At 49.2% G+C, this 12,730-nt stretch overlaps 1 protein-coding gene across 1 annotated transcript; it reads right to left on the bottom strand.

Moving 5' to 3' along the window:
• FITM2 (fat storage inducing transmembrane protein 2) lies at window positions 6,088-12,135 on the bottom strand. Its single transcript, XM_005688572.2, has 2 exons — window positions 11,883-12,135; window positions 6,088-9,422 (listed from the first exon to the last, which is right to left on the bottom strand). The coding sequence occupies exons 1-2, from the start codon at window positions 12,116-12,118 to the stop codon at window positions 8,807-8,809; spliced, it is 852 nt and encodes a 283-aa protein (XP_005688629.2). The 5' UTR covers window positions 12,119-12,135; the 3' UTR covers window positions 6,088-8,806.

The following is a 12,730-nucleotide window of genomic DNA, read 5'->3' on the forward strand; positions in this document are numbered from 1 at the left end:
TATCTGTAACGCTGCAAAGCATTGTTTTACACACACATGTATATGTTTATTTGACTGCACCAGGTCTTCGTTGTGGCATGCAGGGTCTTCAGTTTTCATTGAGGCATGTAGGCTCTTTAGTTGCAGCATGTGGGATCCAGTTCTAGGACCAGAAGTTGAACCTGGTCTCCCTGCGTGCGGAGCGTGGAATCTCAGCCGCTGGACCACCAGGGAAGTCCCCAGCATAGTTTCTCATGCTTCACTGATGAGGAAACAGCCAGCTCAGAGAGCACCCTTGGTACAAGTGGTAGATTGGATTGTTGGATTCCCTAATAGGGTTATGGGCTTCCCTGGTGGCTCGAAGGTAAAGAAGCCACCTGCCAATGCAGGTAGACAAAAGAGACCTGGGCTCAATCCCTGGGTGGGGAAGATCCCCTGGAGAAGGAAATGGCAACCCACTCCAGTATTTTTGCCTGGGAAATCGCAGGGACAGAGAAGCCTAGCAGGCTACAATCCATGGGGTCACAAAAGATTCAGATACCACCTAGCAACAAACAACAAATAGGTTTATACATTCATAATGCTTGACATGTGACTTTGCAGCACCTCCCACTGTGGGTGGAGTATATTCCCTGCCCGAGAGAGTTGCCCCTGTGACCAGTGGACTGTTCGTGGAAGGATGTGATGGGAGCAGAGGCTTTGAACATGCCATGTGGATGCCTCAGTGTTCATCACAAGAAGAACAGGCCCCTGGTATTATAGACATAGTCTTAAAAAGTAATTAATTAATTAATTCTTTATATTTGGCTGCACTGGGTCTTTGTGTGCCAGGTCCCTCTAGTTACGGCGAATGGGGGCTACTTCCTAGTTGCAGAGCGTGGGCTTCTCCCTGCAGTGGCTTCTCTTGTTGTGGAGCACAGGCTGCAGTTTCAGTAGTTGTAGCACGTGGATTTAGTTGCCCCACAGCATGTGGAATCTTCCCAGACCAAGGATCAAACTGGTTTCCCCTGCACTGGCAGGTGGATTCTTAACCACTGAACCACCAGGGTAATCTGGCCCCAGGTATTACAGTTGCTGCGTTTTTCACTTGGATCTTAGAATGAAAGTTGAACAGACTCGAGCCCAGCTTGTGGCCCGGGACCAAGTCCAGCTTGCCAGGAGCAGAGCTCACCAACTGAGGCCAGCCCATATCCGCAGAGCTGCAGCTACCTGTGAGCATTTGCTGTCATAAATCATCAGGTTTGCAGGTTATTACTGCAATAGCTGACTAGTACAGTGGCAGAGCTGGGATGAAGCCAAAGCCGTTCCTGTTTCCTCTATGGCCTAGTTGGGAACTATAGCTGAGATAATTCACTAAAAATATCAGGCAGCAGATTTAAAAGTTCACAACAAATGTTTGTTAAATGTTTGTTAGTTGTTACTAATTCTTAGTCAATGCTGCATTTTAAAATTTATTTCTTTGGCTGCCCTGGTCTTAGCTGTGGCACAAGGGATCTTTGATCTTCATTGCGTAATGTGGAATCTTGAGCTGCAGCCTGCAGACTCCTGGTTGCAGCGTATTGGATCTCATTCCCTGACCGGGGATTGAATCCGGGCCCCCTGCATTGTGAGTGCAGAGTCTTAGCCACTGGACCATGGGGAAGTCCCAATGCTACATTTTAAAAATTATATTAAAGACACCAAGCCAGTTCAGGTTACTGGGGACATGTAGAAGTTACAGTGTCCTGGCTTCTGAGAGAGACAGTCACCAAAGTAAATCTCTCAGCTCAACATTTTAAAACTTATATCTTCCTGTCTATGATCTCATTAAACCAGTCAAAGACCAGTTATGTAGAAAGAATCATCCCCATTTCATAGTTGTGTAACAAGCCCAGAGAGGTTAAGTGCCTTGCCTAAGGTCACACAGCTGAGGCATTGAAAAGCAGGATTTGAACAGTCTGCTTGCTCTAGTTCAAGGCTTCTAATAACTCCAGGTAAGAGTCAGTTTATGCCCCCATCTATTCAGCCCTGCATCCCTCCCCATCCCTGGCAGATGCTCAGGAGATGCAAACTGAAGGCAAGAAGGCATGAGAATACGTAAAATAGATAGCTAGTGGGAAGTTGCTGTGTAACACAGGAAGCTCATGGTGGCATTTTGTAACAACTTAGAGCTGTGGGATGGGGTTTGGGAGGGAGGTTCCCTCCATGTCAAGAGGGAGGGGACATATGTATCCATGGGTACGTGTGCAGTCAGTCCTTTACAACCCTTTGGAGCCCCCTGGACTGTAGACCACCAGGCTCCCCTGTTCACGGAATTTTCCAGGCAAGAATACTGGAGTGGGTAGCCCTTTCCCTCTCCAGGGGATCTTCATGGCTGATTCACTTTGTTGTATAGGAGTAATCTACAGAACATTGTAAGGCAATTATCCTCCAATTAAAAAAAAAAATTTTTTTTTAAGGCATGAGAAAAGTGAAGCTGGGAAAGGGTGACAGCTGTGTGCTCAGGTGGGGCCTGATACCTTTGCTTTAGAAATTAAGATGCTAATCAGAGTAGCTCTCAGGCTACCCCACCTACGCACCTCCTGGGTACTCAGACACACACCCCGCGGGAGCGATGCCCTGGCAGAGAAGACGGGGAAGTGATAAGGCTCCCAGCCCAATCCCTCAAATAAGCAGCCTGGAAACCAGGGCCATGCAGCCCTTAGCTTAGCTCCAAGGGGACAGCATTCACTTACTTTATGTTGGCCCAAAAGACCCCAGCGATGCATGGATGTCCTTTCCCTTCAGCTCTCCCTGAAAACACCTCTCACTCTCCCCCACCCCCTAGTTAACCCTGAAATCAGACTGCAATCCCAGAGACTCTGCTTGTTCTAGAGATCCTGGGACATGGCCTTCCACATTTGACTGTGTATTTTAACTACCTCTGAGTCAATTAAAATTGAAACGTTGACATCTCTGAGGTTTCTTTTTTCTGATTTTAAAGTAGTTATAGTATTGATGGCACATTAGGGACTTACTGTGCACTTGAAAAATATTTATATAGTGCCTCCTTGTTCTAAGGAAGCCCTTTGTAAGTCGATTTATTTAATCCTCACAACTCTACAGGTTAGGTACTTACATTATTTCCATTTTACAGGTGCAGAAACTGAGGAACTTGTTCAAGGTCACACAGCCAGTGTGTATGGCAGAAGCAGAATAATCTTCTCCTTCCTTTTCTTTCCTTTTTTTTCCCCCAGTATATTATTTATTTAATTGACTGCACTGGGCCTTAGTTACAGCCTGTGGGCTCCTATAGGTTGAGGCCTGTGAACTCTTAGTTGCAGCATGTGGGATCTAGTTCCCTGACAAGGGATTGAACCCAGGGACCCCTGCATTGGGAGTGCAGAGTCTCAGCCACTGGACCACCAGGCAAGTCCCCTTCTCTGCTTTTCTGCATATGTTAGGAACATCATCTCTGCCTGAGCTGGGACAGTGTTGGGGTAGGGTGGGGAAACATTCTGCCTTTGATACTTTGCACCCTTTTGGATTTGCCTGTGCCTGGCTAGACTATAAACCCCCAGAGGGCAGAACAGTGGCTCTGAATTAACACTGTGCCCCCTCAACTAGTGGGGCAATCAATGTTGAGTAAGGTGTGGCATTATCCCCATCTTACCTTTCACAAAGAGGCTCCAAGATTCTGACCTGACCAAGGACACACAGCTGCAAGTTCTAGCACAGCACAAACACAGTCTTTCTGCTTCTAGATTCCCTAAATATAACACTATTTATTCTTTGTAGTGACTGTATTATATATTTTTTTTGTATTATATTTTTGATAGGTATGTACATTATTTGCTCAGTTGTGTCCAACTCTGTGCGACCCCATGGACTGTAGCCTGCCAGCCTCCTCTGTCCATGGAATTCTCCAGGCAAGAATATTGGAGCAGGTTGCCATTCGCTTCTCCAGGGGATCTTCCTGAGCCAAGAATTGAACCTAGGTCTCCTGCATTGCAGGCAGATTCTTTACCATCTGATCCACTAGAGAAGCCCCCTGATACAGTTACCATAATGTATTTATCTGATTGGCAACAGATAAATCTTGACAACTTTTCACTATCACAAATAACTGTAATAAAATCTTTTCTGTTTATCTTTGCCCACCTTGGTGAGCACTCCCATAGCCTAAATCCCTAGACAGAGATTGCTGGGTCTGCACAAATTTTTGGTTTGTTTTTGCTTTTGGCCACGCTGCACAACTTGTGGGATCTCAGTTCCCCAACCAGGGATTGAACCCAGGCCGAGGCAGGGAAAGCCCCAAGTTCTAACCACTAGACCACCAGGGAACTCCCAGGTCTGTACATTTTAAGTTTGGATACAACAAGGTTACCAAGTAATTACATGGGCCCAATGTACTATCTCCCCTCTCCCCAGGGTATGGAAAGACCTGTTTTCTGTGCTGTGTGTGTTCAACTTTAAAACTCCCCAGAGACTGCATTAGGGGTTTCTATGACAATTTCTGAAGGTGACTATACTGTACAGGGTTTCCCTTAACAGAACCTGCCTTCTTGTTGATAGATACTGAAATTGGTTTTGGAGACTTTTTTGTAAAAGCCTTCTGAAGTTCATCCCTCTGGGAGCCAGGTCCAGCTCTCCATGCCCAGGAAGTTGCTACGAAGCCAAGCAATCAGGTCTGAACTGCATTAGTTCTGAACTGAACTGCATTAATTGATCGTTGATGCAGAGAAAAGCTGGGGTATGATCAAGTGCACCCAGAGATTGGCTTCCCTATCACTCACTGGGAAGCCAGCTGCCACCTCAGCTGAGTGGGAGTCTCTTTTCATGTTGTTTCCTTAAATAAAAGTCCTAACCCGCTTGGGAGAACTTTTCATAAGCGGAACAGAGAAATAGAGTCGAAGAGTTGGTGAGGTTAACCAATCTGTGCCCACCATTTATCAGATATGGCAATTGAGGCCCAGAGATGTTGAGTGACTCGGTCAGGGTCACACAGAAGAGCAGATAAAGCAGTGGGGGAAGCCAGCTGAAAGCAGGCATTCGCACTTCTAGCTGAGTGCTCTGATGGCACAGCAGGGCGCATCCAGATCCCCACTGCCTTTCTTTAAGTTTGCCATGTTTCCTTCCGTTGCTCTTGACCATTAGGGGAAAGTCAGGTCTCTTGAAAAGAGGTATCTGAATGAAAATCGTAGCACCGCGTGCCCGTGCCTCTGTGTGTGCTCTTCCCACGTTCCTGGGTTCTCTTCTCTGCCCAACCGTTTGAACCTTTCCCCATCCTTCCAGACCCAAAAGAGCTAGGTCCCGGGGAAACATCCCATGATTCCGCAGGGCAGCTGGTGGCCCCCTGCACTGTGTTCCCCGGCGCTGACCTTGGCCAGCGCTCAGAACGCTTGAGGGCGGCTGTCGGCTCATCAGGCATCTTCTCCATGACTGGAAATTCCTCAGATGCAAAGATGTAGCAAATTCACCTTTGCAACCCCAGCACGCGCCTCAAGCTCTGAAGGGACAGACTTTGGACCACAAGCTTCAGAAGGGAGGGACTTTATTATCCCTGTCCCAGCTCCTGGCTCACAGGATAAACTCAAGAAGGGTTTGCTGCTGCTGAGGGCATTTGAACTGGGAAGTTCTGCCGTAGGAGGAGCGTCAAATCCTGCAGCCCTTGAACTTTCTATAGACACTGCGTGGAAGGACTGAGTAGGTCAGGCTGACAAAAGGAGTAGGTGCTAAAAAGTACAGAAAGTCCTCACAGGCACACAGGCCTCCAGAGTGAGAAGGCGTTTTCACAGATGACCTCGTGTGAGTCAACTTTGTAACCGCCCTTTGTGTTACTTCTACGAGGCTTAGCCGTCCTCCTACTGCCAAGAAAAGTGTTTGCAAATCTGGCAGATACAGACCTCAGGGCTCTGAGCCACAGATGTGGCACAGGGGCAAGGAGTAAAGCAAGCTAAGAAATACGTGACAACCCATCCTTAGTTTCCAGGGTTGAGGAGAAAATAATTAAGAGAGGCGACAGCCTTGAAATTCCCTACCTGTGACGAGGGGCTCCACTAAGAATTACCCTCCTTTCGTAAAGTGGCCTGAGCTCTCCTGGTTCTGGAATTAAGGACTGTGGAAAAGAAGACACAAAATGCAGCAGTGTGGGGTTTTCATTATCTCCAGTTTACTTCATTTGCCTGTTCACACACACGATCTGTGTGCATACAAAAACAGTGGCAAGAGCCGTTCGCTAAATACAATCTGGTACTCAGACTATGGCAGATGCACGTGGAAAGCAAGGCACCAGTGAATGAACCTCAACACGGAGGCAAACCAAGCACGGTGGTGTCCTGTGATTGCAGACGCCCTCGGAAGCCTCTTGTTCAGCACCGGGGGAACAGACACTTTTCAAAAGACGAGGCTATTTTGCAGGACACCCAGACCCTGAATGGCACTCCAAAGAAGATGCTGGCTTCCCTGCCTTCTCTAGAGGAGCCAAAAAGTCCTAAAGGCATAATCAAGAAAAAGGGTGCAGGGGGGTGGTCACCTGCTACGCCCATGTGCTGGGCATTGACCTGCCTCGTTTTCCCTTCATCCCGACAGGACCACCTCCATTTTACAGATGGAGAAATTGAGGCGTGCCCACGGTCAGACCACTCTTGGTGGTGGTGGTGCCGAGATTTGGACCCACCTCTCACACCTGCCTAAACCCAAACGCTTTCAGCCTTGCCATGCTGTCTCACATACGGATGGACAGCATGTCCCCCAGCGACAGGCAAAGCGATAAGACTGAGCAGGAAGTGGAGGGAGACTGATGACTTGATAAGATTCGGTAAGGGACGCGTTCCACAGAGTTAATGTAGGGCTGAGCTTGAATCAGACCTGCAGGAGAGAAATGTCTGGAGATGTTTACCTGGGTCAAACAAATATCTGATATCACCTCGTGTCTGTTGCCTTTCGGTGCTGAACGTGACACTTAGGAGAGAGTTTGATCCCTTCAACAAGCCCCTGCCACCTACCCCACCCCCTCGGCCACCCCTGGTTTACAGATGAAGCTCCAGAGAGCAAAACCATTCTCCCGAGGGGCCCACAGCATCTTGCCAGTGCTCCCAGCGCACCGTGGCAACACCTCCAGAATCTCACTGCCAGGTGGGGTGCAATGTGTCACACCTTACATTTTGATAGATACAGGATAACCTGTGGCCAGATGAGATATGTATTTTCAATACATATTTTAAATACATCTTTGTAAGCAATGTGTTTTACACTGAAGATTTCCCAGACATCAAGCTCCTAGCAACCTAAGCTTGAGTTAAACCAGTCAAGTGCTTATCAGTTAATGCTATTATCAGGCTTGAGGCAAAGAGTATTGAAGAAGCTTCCAGGATGATTATCTAAAATTCAAGGGGCTGGGGATGAAAGGTTTACGGAGACACACTGAGAAAGGGCAGGGGCATCTTATCACAGCACTAACTGCATCTTTGCAGGGCAGACGGAACAGAGTATCTAACCCTTTCCATCATTCTCACGGTGAAGACCACACAGGACAAGGCTGGAAACTGAGAATGCTGCAAACAGGAAAGAAAAAGTCAAGTTCAAGGGCAGATGAACAGACCCTGGTTTGCTGTGGTTTGGGTGGTGGTCCAGTTAAGAAGAGGGAGGGGCCAAAGTCAAGCCACATTTAACAGGGAAGTTCTTGCAAACAAGTTGGCTTCTTGCCCTCAGAAGCAAGGGAAGACACCTTCCTCCACTTCTGACTTATCATAATCTTGTCTAAACGGGTAAAAATGTTCTGGGCCATAGCAATGGACAGAAGACTTATTACCACACGACTCTGAAACATTGTTCAGTCTAATACCACTGATGCATGGTCAGGAGAGTTTCAGTGCAAATAGGCATTTTGCAAAATTACTCTGACTCAGCTTAAAATTCAACAAGTTATTCAAATGTCTGCTTCCCAGTTTGATTCTAACCGAGAAAGCAGCCCCGCGAGCTTGAATTTAATACCATAAAGCTGAGAGTGTTTTAGTATTCTAAAAAACCCTCAAGGCCTCAACACATGTGCCAAAGTGCAACACTTGGGTCATGAGTTATTTTTGGAAGTTCTTTCAACAAAGAACAAATTTCACGGTTGTTATTAAAAACTATAAAGCACTCACTCAAAACAGAAGGGGAGGGAAGATAACCTTATTGCTCCAAAAACCAATATATACTAGACAACATGGACAGAAAATTATCAGTGTCCGTTACATAAAAAGTATCCAATACTTTGTCGCAGAGGCACTCCAGTGTGACTGTTTTGGTAGTTAATCACAAGTCAGTTGCGGTATTTGACATTCCACAGATAGAACAAATACTACAACCAGAGTGTGTCTTTTAGGCGGTAGGTAGTGTTATATAAAGAACCCTGCTGTAAATAAATACTTATGCAAAACTGACCAGAGGGCATGGTTGCTAATTAACAGCATTAGCAGCCCTTGACACAGAAGACAGCTAAGAATCAGGGAGCGAGTGACGCCAGCAAGGGAGGGTCCTGAGCCCCCCCACCCCATTCAGCCACACCAGAGAGGCCTTCCTGATTCTGCCCTCTTGCTGAGCCTGAGCTCGCCATCCAGGAACAAAAGGGACGTAACAGATTAAGGTCAAGTCTTGCCAGGGACGCAAAGTGCCTGACTGGGGATGGCGGTGCTCGTGACACAGCGTGATGTCGCCAGGCCCGGCCCGGCTCCGCAGACTCCACCACCGCACCCCCCCACCGCAAAGCTGCCCGGTAAGCTTCCTTCCCGAAGCAGGATCGATCATTTAGTCAAACAATTAAGGAGAAAAAGAAACAGAAAAACCTTTTAACCCCGGTCCTGCCCTCATCCCTTTTGTTTCTCTTTTATTTCTTGTAAGTGTCTTGCTTCAAATTCAAACTGGAGCTCTGGGGAGGGAGTCCTGGAGAAAAGGATTTCAGATACCAACAGCCGTACGTCCCGTACCAGCCCAGCAGACCGAACAGGGTGCCAAACACTTTCTGGGACAAGTTGTGGAAGTAGATGGCCGTGCACAGAAACATCCACACCCAGATGAAGGTCAGGAAGCCCAGGGCCACCACCAGGGTGGTGATGGCTGTGTGGAGACGGTGGTTCCGGTCCGTCTTCACCTCGTGCAGCACGGCCATCTCCTCCACAATCATGAGGGCGCAGAAGGCCAGCAGGAAGGAGTGGCCTGAGATGTCGAAGCCGTGCCAGAAGCCCCCTTCCCCGTGGCACTGCTGCTTGCTCCGGTGCTCCTTCCGCTCCCCCTCCAGGGCTGGTGACTGGTAGCAGCTGCCCGTGTAGTGCTCGATGTTGGAGAAGATGGCCGTGCAGACGTACCAGATGGCCGTACCCACGAGCAGGGTGCTCAGCCGCCGCAGGACCAGGCCGGCCTTGCCCGTCAGGTGGTAGTTGGTGAGGGCGATGAAAGGCAGGAGGAGGCAGAAAGTCCAGGCCCAGGCCACTTTGACAAAATACCTGGTAGAGGAGGAAAGTGGAGGTGAAGAGCAGGGATGTGGCGGAGAATCCCGTGTCATGCCTCAGGACTCTGGACTCGTGAGCAGGGAAAAAGGCAAAAAGGTGATAAAAGCTAGAGATGACAACTTCACAAAGTGTGTGAACTATGAATACCTCAAGAAAGTGAAAGCGTTAGTTGCTCAGTCGTGTCCGACTCTTGGCGATCCTGTGGACTGTAGCCCACCAGGCTCCTCTGTCCATGGAATTCTCCAGGCCAAGAATACCGGAGTGAGTAGCCATTCCCTCCTCCAGGGGATCTTCCCGATCAAACCTGGGTCTCCCACATTGCAGGCAGATTCTTTACCATCTAAGCCACCAGGGAAGCCATTAACACCTAATCCTCACACAACTCTATGAGGGAGGTACTGCTATTATCCCCACTTTATAATAAGAAAACTTTATCTGTACAGAGATACAAACTCAGAGGCACAGAGAAGCATCGTGCCCAAAGCGGAGGTCATCGGTGGTGGAGCTGGGGTTCAAATCCAGGGCCTACTATCTTAAGCACTAGGTTATTTGCTCAGGAAAGCAATTACAGACCTTTTATGTACATCCACTTTCCCACAGAACACTCAGCTACCCTGTGAGGAAGGTGTCATTAGCCCCATATTATAGATAAAGAATAGCTTGGTAACTTGCCCAGGATCACACTCACACGACCAGCAAGCCCAGGTGAAACCAAGGTTTGGCCAGCCCCCAAACCCATGCTTTTTCTACACCAAAGCTTTTTCCTACGTGGCAGAAATGATCAGACAGAAGCTTGGCTTCAGGCTAGAAGACCCAGGTTCCAATCCTAACTCTGACTTATCACCACACTTCTCTGGGCCTCCGTTTCTCAACTGTTAAATAGAACTGAGGGGACGAAATGACCTTTAAAATCCTTTTCAGAGCCAACAATTCACTAGCTCCCTTTGATTAATTATCAGGTTGACCAGGAAGTTTGTTAAGAGTTTTTCCGTAACATTTCAGCCAACCCAATAACCAGCACAGAGGTGTGGAACAAAACACCAGAATTCATGGAAACTCTCAAATGACAGGAACTTGTCTGCCAGGCTGCTGGGCACCCAGCACACACAGGCCGGATTAAGCAAGCAGCTGCCTTGTCAGCCACCCCTGAGTTCATCAAAGGTGTTGACCTGGAGACCAGACGCGGTCAACAGACGCAAGAGACACCTGGGGCCAGGACCACGCTCATCATCTAGCCTCAGCCCAGCCTCCATGAACGGGCAAGGAAGGAAGGTGGGCCAGAGGCAGTCAGACTCTTTCTTGGGTCCCAAAGCTTCCTCAGACAATACCCAAGCACCTGTCATGAAAGTCTTCCCTGGGACTGACATGCAAGGATCTGGCTAGAGTCAAGAACTGTCAGGTATCTGATGAAGCTGCTGGAGAAAGAAACTAGGGTTTTAAGTAGATGAGCAAAGTTGGACTGACTCTTGCAAGATACCGCAGACACTGTAATTCCAAAGAAGAACGGAAGCTCACCTCAAGGGGGACGTTTTATCTTTCAGAGTTTCCCTTCACTATTGCAAATCAGTGTTTGTGTCAATAAACTTAAAATCCAAGAGGTTTAAAAAAAGAATAAAAGAATTTCCTTGGCCACCCAATGGTTCAGACTCCACACTCCCAATGCGAGGGTGTGGGTTCAATCCCTGGTGGGGGAACAAGCATCCCACATGTCTCAGGGCATGGCCAGAAAATAAATAAATTAAAAAAAAAAAAAAAAAGGAGCGGGTGGGTGGACTTAAGGAGAAGTCTCAAAGAGCTCAGCTGGAATTGCATTCCTGGGCCACTGCCATGAACTTTTGAGTAGCTAAGATCCAAGCAGATCCAGGGGAAAGGTCATGGACTGGAGGGTTCCACTCCGGGGTGATTATCTTGGAGTGGAGGGTTCTCACAGGCTTTCAAAGGTGGGGGGTGGGGAAGGGGTGTTGGGGAAAGAAGGCAGGTTTACTTGCCCCACCCAAGTGTGATGGGATTCCGTCACCAGCTGGGGGGAATACAGGACTTAGGGCGGAGGCTCATGGTCTGACACTGGCAGGCAGGCGGGAGGTGGCATCTCCCCTAGAGCAGGGGCCAACTCCTAATCCCGAGGGGAGGCACGGGGAGCAGCCATAGAGGCTGGTTCAAGCCCCCTTCCCATCTCCCACCTCTACACACACAGAGATACACACACCCTGCCCGTCACCCCTGCCCAGTCAAGCTCAGACTGTCTGCTCTGGATGTGCAAACGCGACTTGCTAGTGACACTAGCTATCCCAGGGTCCCCTCATCGAGACACGCGTGCAGACACAGCTGCCACGATGCGGAGAAGGGCCTCCCCTTCCAATGACCCGTCCATCAGAGCAGCTGAGCCCCGGGTTTCTGGGCAAGCCGACAGTGATGGCTACGGCGGGGGCAGGAGAGGACCCGGGGCGCACTCACACGTTGAGGACGTTGCGCTTGTTGCTGAGATAGCTCTCGGGCAGCGGGGAGAGCTCCTTGACGAGGGAGCCCGCCAGCATAGACGCCGCCAGAGCCCAGGGCAGGTATCTCCGCACTGCCGATCGCACCAGCGTTCCCCGGAGGACCCACGCGCAGCGCTCCAGATGCTCCATGACCGACCTCGTCGGCCACCGTCCGCCTCCACGCACCGTCTCGGCCACCGTCTTGCCCTTCATCCGGGCCGGCGCCGCCGCCTCCCTTTCGGCGCATGCGCGCCGCTCGCAGGTCCCGCCCCTGAGGGGCTTCGGGCTTGGAGCCCGCGCGCTCCCCCTCCTGGCCGCCTGCAGCCTCTGCAGCGCGCCTGTCTCCGATTGCTCATCCCTCTTTTTTGTGGTTCAATTGCGCAGTCCGACCGCATGGGCTGCGGCAAGCCAGGCTTCCCTGGCTTCACTCTCTCTTATTATTAAATAGCAACTATTTGTTTATCTATCTATCTATCTATCTATATATATCTATTTATTTTTGGCTGCCCTGGGCCCGGATCCATCCTTTCCTTGTTCTCCAAATCTGGCCTGCACAGTCAGGCAGATTAGAATTTCAACTTCTGTTCCTTGCTCTGGTCAGAGGAATAAATGCTTGTGGGAATATTTGCTGCAGGAGGGGGAGAATGAAAGTAGCACTGTAGGAACTGGAGCAGTGGTCCCAGCATCATTTAGTCTCTCTCTTGGCAGCTCTTCTTCCATTGAGCCTTAGTTTTCTCACCTGTAAAATGGGAAGAGGACAGATCTACCTCTCCTAAGAGTTAGTTATGAACTCGAGGTTCCTTATGGTGGTCCAGATGCGGGGAT

Source organism: Capra hircus, chromosome 13 (genome assembly GCF_001704415.2).
Source record: "Capra hircus breed San Clemente chromosome 13, ASM170441v1, whole genome shotgun sequence".
In the NCBI taxonomy this organism is placed as follows: domain Eukaryota; kingdom Metazoa; phylum Chordata; class Mammalia; order Artiodactyla; family Bovidae; genus Capra; species Capra hircus.

Coding starts and splice junctions, on each gene's coding strand:
- FITM2 (XM_005688572.2), bottom strand. CDS start 12,118: ATGAAGGGCAAGACGGTGGCCGAGACGGTGCGTGGAGGCGGACGGTGG. Junction 9,423..11,882: donor AAGCGCAACGTCCTCAACGT/GTGAGTGCGCCC, acceptor CTCCTCTACCAG/GTATTTTGTCAAAGTGGCCT.